The sequence below is a fragment of the Amphiura filiformis genome, chromosome 6 (genome assembly GCF_039555335.1).
Source record: "Amphiura filiformis chromosome 6, Afil_fr2py, whole genome shotgun sequence".
Taxonomy (NCBI): domain Eukaryota; kingdom Metazoa; phylum Echinodermata; class Ophiuroidea; order Amphilepidida; family Amphiuridae; genus Amphiura; species Amphiura filiformis.
Genome location: NC_092633.1, coordinates 34650125 through 34662500, shown reverse-complemented (window position 1 = coordinate 34662500; position 12376 = coordinate 34650125). Strand labels below are relative to the sequence as shown.

Genomic DNA, 12376 nt, shown 5'->3' with positions numbered 1-12376 from the left:
GCCACGAGTATTTGGGTACTTTACTTAAAAACACTATATCGTACTGATGTATGATAAAACTCCAACGATTGCAACAGACAATACACACCTTTAGTAAAACAATCTATAGTCGCGGTCTATTCTCCTACTAATGGATCTGGCTATTCAGATACCCATTTACGGTAATTGGGTTATCGTCAATTTATTGTGCTGTGCCATAAAAGCTTGATACGTAACTTCATTGAAATTGATTGGTTGTTCCATAAAATGAGCTGCTTATGTTTTCTCCTCGTGCAAAGACAGACAAAATCCGTGATATGTTGAAAAATCCGTGAAAAATCTGTGATCCAACACAGATTTTTCACACGGATTTTTCAACCAGTCACAGATTTTTCACAGAAAAGTGTTTCCTAGTGTGTGTACAGGTGTCGTATTTCATGTTCTTCATATTTTACTTTCGATGTTGAAATACTGTTTTCAGTTTTGCAATTCATGAGTCAAGGGCATCAAGAACACACGTTCACTGGCTAATGTATAAAAAATGTAACATATTTTCTGTTAACAATGATAGAATAATGTACATAAATTGTAACTACAACTGGTGTCTACTGGTCAGTTTATACTCTCATTTCCACATCTGTTTCTAGCTGTGGCTTTAATAATCATATTTGAAAGCCATATCACTTACAACATTTAAAGGACACAACAGAAAATCCACATACGCTCGCTTTGTTGTTAGCCTTTTCCTGTGCATATTTTCTTGATCGCAGAAGGTGGCCCCACAATTAGCCACGCGTATTTGGGATTTGGGTACTTTACTTAAAAACACTATAGCGTATGGATGTATCATTTAACTCCAACGATTGCAACAGACAATGCACACCTTTAGTAAAACAATCTATAGTCGCGGCCTATTATCCTACTAATGGCTCTGGCTATTCATATTACCGTTAATTAGGTTATCGTCAATTTATTGTGCTGTGCCATAAAAGCTTGAAACATAACTTCATTGAAATTGATTGGTTGTTCCATAAAATGAGCTGCTTATATTTTCTCCTCGTGCAAAGAGAGGCAAAATCCGTCATATGTTGAAAAAAATCTGTGTTGGCTTACAGATTTTTCAACCAGGTGTGTGTGTAGTGTGTGTACAGGTGTCGTATTTCGTGTTCTTCAGAATGTGATGCGATCAAGCAAAATCAGTCGGAACTCGGAAATATTAAATTTTCAGTTTCTTATATGATAGTAACAAACATTTACAAAGCTGCATTTTGCAGAAAACCCCATTGAAATTGAACTACCAGTTCCAAAGATATAAGCAATTAAAGACTTTGCAAAAAAGGAGGAATCAAAAGGAATTATGTTTGGCTATATCTCAAAATCAACATTTCCGAGTTCCGACTGATTTTCCTTGATCGCATCACATAATTTACTTTCCATGTTGAAATACTGTTTTCAATTTTACAATTCATGAGTCAAGGGCATCAAGACCACACGTTCGCTGGCTAATGTATAACCAAATGTAATATATTTGCTGTTAAATAATGTACATAAATTGTAGCTGTTTCGAGTTATCCGAGACTACAACAGCGGCAAGCCTATTTGCATCAAAACAATCCCTCATGACTTGCTGTAGCCTTGCAATAGATTCAATTTTAGATGTTACACAGGTTCACACAACCTAGCTGACCATGGAGATTACACACAATTAGAAACACGAATACGTGACAGTATTATCCCAAACCGAGTTAGAACGTCCTTATGCGTGCCGCTTGATTTAAACAACAATTATCTTTTTGCTTGTATGCCAATAACCATGGGCAACAATATTATTTAGTTCCATTGGTAGACACGCAGTTGAAAAATGATAGGTACAATGTGGAAACTAAATAAAAAAAATGATTTTGTCTGACAACCCACGACAAATCAGCTTCCTTAATAAATCGTTACGATCAGAAAGGGCGTAAGTTCTACAAGAACAAAATCACCATTCTCATGTAAAAAGATGGTATATGTACTCTATAGTATGTTGCTGAACGTCCAGAGAATTGTGGTCAAAGAATTTAGTGCTAGTACATATTACTTTTGATACAATTTAGCAATCAAATACCCGATTTTCTTGGCGACACTACGATATGTAAGAGAATCAACTTAAAAAACGAAGAGCTAAAACAACCTCCACAATGTATAAATTGAATTATATGTACTATGATTTCAGTAGAGGTAGTATATAATGGTAATACTTAGGCTATAGCATAAGTGTGCGTTGTATTCGTGCCTAGTAATTACATATTGTGTCGTGCATTATTCGTCATTAATTGATCAAGAATATGAAAAAAAACATTAATCATCACACGTCTTGTAAAAACAGTCGTATTAAGCGGATCAGCAAAATTAATTAACTATCATTTTTGTATTATAAAACCTTGATTCTATATTTTATGCATCTAGAGCAATAACCTCACCAACATGATCAATAGGCAAAGTGAATTTTTGCACTAATGACGTTTAATGGATGTTTGATGGATTTCAGCATGCCATTTAGACGCAAAACTTGTCACAACTGATATAAAAGTACTTACCCTAGAGAAATAATTTCAGTCCATTTAAAGAACCAATTATTTGTTAAGTACTTTAATCAATCAAAATTTGAAATTTCTATACAGCTTCTAAGTTCTGTAATAGAAGATTTTTATATTAACAAATCATGAATGTTTTCATAAACGTTGTGTTAGAGGCTGTGCAATTATTATGAGCCCTGGGCGAGGTAAAATTTCCAAGCGGCATGCCATAAATGCCCTGCCTTTCCCCCCGGCCTCCCAAAATCCTTCCCCCCCTACACATGCCAGCTTTTTGGGATCACAATTTTGCATATTTAAACGTTTCCGTACTGTTTTCCTAATCATTTTAGAGCGTTTTAATTAAAAGGTGTACCATGTAATTGATGTGTGCCAAATATTGCTTGCCGAAAATGGTTTGCCCTCCAACCCCCCAACCCTCACCACCACTACCACCATCCTTGGGCTCCCCACCCCACCCCAATATAAAAATTCACCTTGCAGGGCATAATTATTGCACAGCCTCTATCCATGTGTGTGTGTTAAAGTAAACTCGTATATGAACTAAATAATACGTAGGCATCAAAGTAACTACCTTTTTGAGCTGTTGAAAAGAGTTCTTTGTGTGCCAAAAATATAATAATACAAAGCTCTTTAAAAATATACGCATTAAATGTGTCAATAATGAGGTTTCAACTTAATGCTGAGCTTGCAGACATTATGGCGTCTTACTCACTTAAAAGATCCCATTGTGTTCGATGGAAACGCGATTAATATTTGTATTTACGTAAGTTTCACTTTTTTCACTTTATTTTATAGTGTTTTGTTACCATTTAAACGTCGTTATATAAGATAAAATGCATAGAAAATACCGATGACCGGCAGTAGCTTGTTTAGAACTATAATTGTCTTTGCAGAGACCAGTTGACCTGCTAATATGGTAAAAGACTACCTGTGGCTTAAGGCAATTTACTCAGCATATATGATATGTTGTATAAACATTTAAAATGTTTAAAGCAAACGTTGCGCTCTTAAAGCATTGCATTCAAAATGTCAGCTAAGAAGCAAATTTGTTATGAGAATAAGAACAATTAGTACTTACGTTAGCCTCCTTGATTGAGAGCAAAAGACAAAAGGAAAGAACAAACGAGAGAAATGTAAGGCATTTAATTTGTGATTATTAAAATTGTTTAATCAGTATACAGTCAAATCTGAATCATTGTTTAAAAAAACTTAAACAATACCAGGTAGATCGTGGCCTGATGGTTATGAATTAGGATACTTGGTGCATGAGGTCCCCGATATCATTCCCGGCGATTTAGATTTACCGGGATATTGACTTGGGTTGGTGAAAATCTGAAATTAATAATTTGCAACATCTCCCCCATGGTTCATTTAGAATTTGGTAAATGAATCATGAAAGTACTTCGTCCTTCGCAGGGGACGTTAAGCCGTTGGTCCCGTGTACAGTGAGCCATACTTGTACATGTATTTTAATAAGTACAAAAGAATAGGGTGTTAACCACTGACTATTCCCAATCCGTCCCGCAGCAAAAAAGCTTCGGGCGAGGCTTTCGCGGGTTATCCACGGTTGTGAAACCCGAGCAAAAATCAATTGATATATTTACCAACATTGAGCTTAACAATCAAATTATTAATTCCATGTCGCTTAAAAACATTTAAAGGTCACAGAAAATCCAGATATACTCGCTTCGTAACCGCAATTGAGCGTAGAAGGTGACCCACGATTAGCCAAAGTATTTTGGTAGTTTACTTTAATATTAACATTAAATGTAAGATATAAACCAAATGATTGAAACAAACAGTACACTCCTTCGGTTGAAAAGGGTTATTTGACGTGTTCTGACATATTCAAACTACAATTAAGTCTACATTATGTTTAAAATATTACCGCCATCAAATCCAAAGAAGATCAGATACATCCACATTGTCAACAACATTAATGGAAGTCACTTAGTCACACCTTGCCCAATGCCAATTAAAGTACAGATATTTTAAGTAAGCTATACCCGTTCCGCATACACGGACAAGAAAAATACTTCTCACCACATGTCCCTACAACCTCAGACTTGACAATACGTGTCTAGCATTACTGAGGTCCTGGGTTCAACCATCCTTATTTAATTAAAATTCAACCCAGTGATTGCTCTTTCAAACTCTTACTTCCGTCACATCTTTACTTAAAGACAAAAAAACAGACAAAACAGTTCTATTGACTGATAACAGACAAAACAGTAACTTCTATTGACTGATTCGTCTTCATAGGTTAAGTAAAGACGTGCCGGAAGAGTTTGAAAGAGCAGTTAGTGTTTAGAATTTAGAGATTGTTAAACCTAGGATTTCTGAATGCTATGCTAGACACGTATTATCCGAGGTTGCAGGGCCATGTGGTTGGAAAAATTTGTATTGACCGTGTATGTGGAATGGCCGTAGCTTAATAAATATGATATCTGTACTTTAACCAGCATTGGGTAAGGTATTTAATACTTCTCTTAGTGTGGTTATATTCATTGTCAGGATTGTTGTCTTCTCGTAAACAAAATATACTTGAATATTTTACGTATGTGGAATGGCCATAACTTAATAAATATGAAATCTGTACTTTAACCAGCATTGGGTAAGGTATTCAATACTTCTCTTATTGTTTTTGACAATGTGGTAATATTCATTGTTGTATTCTCGTTCTCTAAATGAACAATATACTTAGATATTTTACGTAATTGGGCTCATAAAATGAGTACACAAACAAGCGTAAGTACGGCAATAAGGTACACAAAATAAATATTGTAATCAATTTGAAAATCAAAAGAGGTTCCAACATGCACATGCGATGAGGTAACTTACCCATTTGTAAGTTTCCCATTCGTCTGTTGATTGGTTGTTATTTTCATGTTGCTATGTTACCACATGAGGTTACATAATCATGGTTACAAGGTCAAGGGTTAAAAGATGTTGGGTCACGAAGAAAACGAAGAATGCAAAGGAAAAGATAGAGTAACAGGAGTAACAAATTATAAAGTATAGCATGCAAATTTAGTAATGTTTTTATGAATTTATTAACGCGGTTTTACAAACAATTTATTATAAAGATACTATAAAATGATATGCCAACCGTATGTTAGGGGGCCTAATGTTTTATTTTGTCATCAAAAAATGTTAAAGGTCGTCGAGCGTCAACAGATTCCTGATGTGACTCGGGGCCGGCGAGACATGATACAATACTAAAAAGGCCATATGAACAACAATATTTTGTTTATATAAGTAGTATATAATATACAATTTATTTTATTAATGCATATTAAAAGAGAACAGGCATGCAATCATGCTTACCATACCATGATAAAGAGTCAATAAAAATAAATAGCTTTTATAAAATTATTGGACGATTTTAATACAATATACAATAATTAATAAAATAGAAAAGGCGTGCAATCATGCTAACCATACCAAAAAGAGTCCGTAAAACAAATAAATGCATCTAATATCATTGGACCATTTTCGAAGAAGTCTTAATAGAAATGGACCATCGATTTTCAAAATACACCAAAAACGTTTTGGGAGCCCATATTTAATAATTACGCAAGGTATAAATGATTACTGGAAACCAATTCAGATTATAGGAGCAAATTTGCGAATTTAAAGAACCATGAGACAAAGGTTCGCATGAAACGTTTTCCACAACATCTTAAACCAACAATGTTATACCAGCAAACACAATTCCGTCAACATTTATGTCTGTTTTTATGAAAAGTTTTGCTTGGCTGTTTTTTGTTGTTTTTTTTGCTGTTTTTTGTTGTTGTTGTTGTTGTTTTTTTGCTGTTTTTGCGAACTGACGAATGGCATTACTACGACTACTAACTTGCTTTGGCACAGTTTGTTCAAATTAACGCGATAAAATGCTGATACACGGCCTTTAAATGCAGGCCAACTGCATGATTGCATTTCATGATTGCATTTAATTGCTTTGACACACTCAAATTAACGCGATAAAATGTTAATACGCGGCCTTGAAATGCAGGCCATTTGCATTCACTGTTTTGGTGCAATCATACATAAACGATGTAATATTTAACTTGGTACACACACAACACAATAGTATGGCAACATTGCCGAAAAAGAAGAATTCGGCAAACTGTAACATGACCACTGATCCAATATCCTTTCGATTTCACATGTCGTACTGGGTGAAAATGTTATTTGCATGAAATAAGTAAGATTATGCTAACACATGGGATGGAAGGTGTCACTTGATATCATGCGCCTATTACAGTGCATACAATGGCAAATAATGGAGATCCATTTGAATGCAGAGACGAATAAACTTTACCCCAGAAGGTATCAGGAAAATGGTTGCAGATAAAAGTTGTACGGAAGTGATGATTGGATGAAAATAACAGTCAAAGATGGCCGACGTCTTGCAAGAATTGGGGTATTCGGTAATTCCAATTGCAATACTATGGTCACGTGTAACTCCATAAAGGATACACTGCCTCATTTCAAATATATAGTTTTAGTTTTGGTTTTGGTTTTGGTCACGTGGTTTCCTATTGTCCTGCCTAACCACTTGAATCACAAGATATCGATCTCTTTGTTTCTACCTTTTGTTTAAAACTAAACATTTGTGACAGGTAGTTTCGGTTTTGGTTTCAGTTTCTTATAAGTGGTGTGACGAATAAAATTACAGGATTTTCGAGTTACCTGATCTAAGTATACAAAAGAAATGTTTAAATTTCGCAGTGCAATATTCACGAGCAGAGAAGTCGAACAAAACAGTCTACATTTGAAAGCATTGATTTAGTTTGAAAGCATTGGCTTGAGACTACGAAATAGCCTAAGCTGATTTCACTGTGAAAATATATAGACCATCGAAATATTTGCATTCGACATTACAAAAGGGCCACTACTGTAATTGTATAGGTGCTATAAACAAAATCGATTCATGTCCTTAATCCCATGTACCAGAATCGATGGAAGGCCATTATATGACCTCTAATAACCTAATGACTTTTACTGAAGCAATTTTTACTGCAAAAAGTAGAAGATAGAGGGGAGAAGATTGGGGGTGTGTGTGTGGGGGGGGGGTTGAAGGGCAAGGGGATATGGGCCGGGAGAGAGAGAAACATATGAGAGAGAGCATTGGAAGTGATAGAGAAGGGTGAGGAGCGCTCGAGATGAAGATATCGAATGTAGTGGAGGAGGAGGGGAAAGGGGTAATGTAGGAAAGAGGTGGTTATATAGGGAGGGGAGCCCCCTCTTAAAGAGGTATGGGTTGTGCTTCCCGGGGATAATAAACTAATTCATAATCAAATCATCTCCATGCATCGTTTATGTTTCATACAAACAAACAAATTCCCCACCCCACCCCATCCTTCAGTATACGCGCATGTATATGATTTCTAGGCCTAGAACTCGTGAGTGTAATATGCCACCTACCTTCGACAGAGAGCATCAACTGTCGTCCGCGGTAGATTTCCGATATCAATCATGATAATAATTATGTTAGCACAATAGGCTATTGTATACTTCTGGTTATATACCCTATACTGTGTCCTCCCAGCATAATAGTGTTATGATTGCAGATCAGATCAGCTCTACTTTTTAATCCCTTGATTTTTGGTTTCTGAACAAAAGAGAAACCAAAACTATATATTTGAAATGAGGACTGGCATCTAAATACGTAATGAGCACACAAGACAATGTCTTTGGTGCGATTCAAGGTCATCCGGTGCCGTATTGGGTAGCCACGTGACCTTTCTTTCTTCTGGGTTCCCTAGATCTTGAAGGGGTTTTGTCGAGGCTGGTAACTTCTTCCACATATCCATGAATCATTTTCCCACCACCATTTTCCTGATACCTCACAAAAGTAATTAAACCATTTGTAGACCATTGTAAACGCGTCTTCGTCTCTACATTCAAACGGATTCCCGTTTTCCCGCCATTGTAAGCACTGGAATAGGCGCATGATGTCACCACAAGTGACATCTTCCATCCCAATTATTAGCCGAATCTTACTTATTTCATTCAAAGACCATTTCCATCCAGTACGTCATATGAAATCGACAAGATATTGGATTAATGTTCAACTTATAGTTTGCAGTATTCATCTTTTTTTCAGCAATGTTGAAACACTTTTATATAGTGTATGCATATATCTAAAACTGCATGTGTAAGATTCTGAATCTAAAATGATCTAAATCTGTATCAACGATTATATGGCTATTACATCCGTCCTCATATAAAATGAAATGAAATGGTAAGCAGCAAATATCCATTGCAATTTAGCAATCAATTAGAATCGATACGGATTCCTATAAAAAAAAGAGTTTTATAATAATACGATTCCAAGGTGAATGAAACATGGAAATCTAGGTTCCAAGTTGAATGAAACGTGGGAAACTAATGAAAATGACGCTTTTCAGTAAAGATATTAGTAAAGATATTAATTGCAATTTGTGTGCTCATTTTGGTATTATGTTTTACACATGTCTCAATGAATAATTTATGTATGTCTGTCAGCATGTGTGTGGTTGCGGACAAGAAAAGATTACTTACAGCCAGAAGGTTACAGAAATTAATTACGAAATCCATGTATTCTGATATACAATGTGTCAAAAGTATAAACAAAAGTATGAAGGAAAGTGTGCTCTAATAAAAAACACAATGTGATACAGACACAAATATCAAAGACTCTGTGTAGTGTTCCTTTTGACTGCTCGAACGTAAACAAAATTGCAGCCAGCTGAAAAAAATAGATTTACTTACATAAATAATATTACTGAGCTAAGACCATGATTTTGTTGATTTCGGGGAGATAATTGAAGATCTCAAAATACAGTGCAATATAATATAATTAACAAAATATAAAAAAAATATTTGTTTGATTAACGAATGTAAAACAACAGGGAAATAACTAAATACATTGTGTATCATGCTGAGTTATGATTATTTATGTTACCTGATTGTTCAGCTGTTGAGTGATTTTTCTTTGAAATATTGCAAATGTTACATGCTCCTTTTTGCCGTTTCTTTCCTCTTCATGTTCCTCAGCTAGTATTTCCATTTTGATTTCGCTGTTGTACAGCTCTCTGGCTACCGCCCGCACAATCCCTACATTATACACATATAAACAAAATATTTGCCTTAATAATACACAAGATTCAAACGTTTAAAAGGGCACTTCGTGATCCACAGCCTCATCCCCAAAGGAGATCCTAAGACTTCATAAGATGGGTCATTCATTTTCGTCTCATGTGCATGATTTTTGTCAGTATATAAACTACATATTCATGTAAATGCCTTATTTTATCTTAAATACACAGCTTCCAGCTGAACAACTAGCAGGCTATGTTAGCACATCTATGCAAATCTGAATTTTGATGATTTTAACGATCATCCGGCTGAGCAAAATATTGAATGGGCCTTTAACTCTTGCGTGTAGTTTTTTGTGTTGTTAGTTAGTTAGTCGTGAAAATTACCATATATTCGACGATTTTATAGCGATTAATTGACAATTATCTCTGCCGAGTAGCAAATATGCATATACAAAGAAACACATAATTAGCTAAAAATGTCGAATATTACCTGGTCATTTTTGACCTGCTATTAACTCCGTAATACTGGCAATAATATGTAAACAAAGCCTTCCAAATAAGGAGAGGCATATATAATTGCTAATGGAAAGGCAATGGGTCACTAAAGGACATTGTTAAGTTCTGTCAATTAGGTACATTATAGTATATATTAAACGTACCAACAACAATCGGGTGAAGACCTTTCCGATGTGAATAGTAATGCAGAATAAGTGCGTGATCAGTTTCTCGTCTCTCACATCTAAACGAAGGAGCTTCCATTGACTTGTAGGAAAAACTTAGATAAGAATGTAACGAATCAAGATTCTCTAGAAAACTTTTCAGATTACCACCGAGTGCCTGCAGCATCTCATCATAACCAGCTTTTTGGCAGAAGGTGAAGAAAAACTCTCCAAACAGTTCCAATATTACGCTAATTTCGATACCTGTAATATACAAAATAAAATGACAGAAAGTTATAGACTTCCACATAGTAAGGGTAGGAATGAATCATGACAGACGTAATTGAATTGGAGTGAATTGTTGCGATATATTGTCGCCAATGACGCAAGAAAATATTGTTACTGACTTAGCCTATATTCCAAATATATGATCACCTGACACCTGCCTCTAAGCAATCAGATATTTTCATAAATACTTCACCACCTAGCTATCAATGGCAATTTACATCAATTCTGTTTTTATGTTCGAAGGGATCCTCTTTATTAACGAGTTTGTAGATAAGATAAGAAATATCATGAAATTGAGTATTTGGTGTAAGTGGGTTTGACATTAACGATGATAGTACTGATTAAAACGATAGACAAAAAAGATGATACCATAAGGTGATGAAACTGTATATTCCTTATCAATAATTTACCTACGAAGAGTTCTATTTATATGATAACCTCTATACCAAATTGTAGCGTTATTTTATCGGAATCTGCAGAGGTGTTTTATTTCTCGTAACTTCGCCAAATCAAGCGGACTATTTTTCAATATTAGGATAGGTTGAAAGGTTCTATATTGACTATATAGGGGAAAGTATCACACAAACCAAATGTTGCATGCACGAATGTTACAGTTAGTGTATGCATCGAAGCAGTATTATATATCAGGTCAAGTGTGTTATGTTTCCGAAGTTGAGATTCATAAAATGATTTAACAACTTTGAAATTCAAGAGTGCTAATGTAAAATATATAAGAAGGGGTAAAGATAATGCAGATTTTTTTTCCTTCAGAATAAAGTATGATGGTTCACTGCTTGCTAGCATTTCATATTTCAAAAATGTACATACAGTTTTAATTTTGAAACGACTTGGTATTTTTTAGGCAATTCTTTGTTGATCACACTGAATAAAGTATAGATGGGGGAAGAAGAAGCTTTGTTACAATTTAAAACTAACACAAATAAAGAACAGTTCAGGCTTTGAATTTTGTGGTGGGCTCAGCAGACGGCAGGACTTTCGCGACCTTAAATGGATTTTCCGTATTCGATAACACGACATTTCTTCCGATAACATCGGACATCATCAAGTGAATGATTTAGGTCGATTGGTCACGTGAAAGATGGCCATTAATACTTTTCAGTGTCTGATCCAGACGGCTTCGTGCACACCTCTTTCAAACCAGCGTTCCTCCTTGTCAAGAATGATGACGCCTTCTGAATTCAATCAAGTTCTGGACCTCATTCGAGTAAGCCGATCCTTACTCTAAGAGATCGTTTGGTTGCTCCTCTATAAGTCTTTACAGTTTTTTTCCGCATATGCTATACCATTAATGATGTTACTGTGTTTGTCCTTTGGAGGTTGTCTTTGACCTTAAGGGGACTCGATCTTTTGTGCGTAATTATAGAGGGCCAGGGGATTCACTCTATCATTAAAAAACTTGTTTGAAGAAGTTAAAGAGCCCTAAGAATAAAAAACGGTAGTGTAATTCACGCCAGACACAATTTCTTTATATGACAAAAATTAATTTTTGTAATCGATCAAAAAACAAACGTTTTATATCAATTTTAAATTTAGCCTGAATCGGTAAATATGGTACCTCTCGCCCTTTTTTTTAGGTCAAGGCTGTTTTTACCATTATGCAGCGAACCATTGTTGAAGCTATTTCACATACATGTACAAAACATTCTAGAGAAAGAATGAGGCCGTATACTGTTTAAATATCTTTTGTTGATTTCGAATGATAATGTCATGGAGTCGTAAATTTTAAGGTCACATTCCTAAAACCAAAACAAAACATTGCGAC

General features: G+C 35.3%; 1 protein-coding gene across 1 annotated transcript in view; it reads right to left on the bottom strand.

The window, feature by feature from the left end:
* LOC140154483 (guanylate cyclase soluble subunit beta-2-like) overlaps nt 1-12376 on the bottom strand; it is a 73966-nt gene that overhangs the window by 17213 nt on the left and 44377 nt on the right. Inside the window, exons 4-6 of the mRNA XM_072177051.1 lie at nt 10306-10569; nt 9511-9662; nt 5400-5450 (exon numbers count right to left, since the gene is read on the bottom strand). Coding sequence (XP_072033152.1) covers nt 5400-5450; nt 9511-9662; nt 10306-10569 — 467 coding nt within the window. The remainder of the gene's footprint in view (nt 1-5399; nt 5451-9510; nt 9663-10305; nt 10570-12376) is intronic.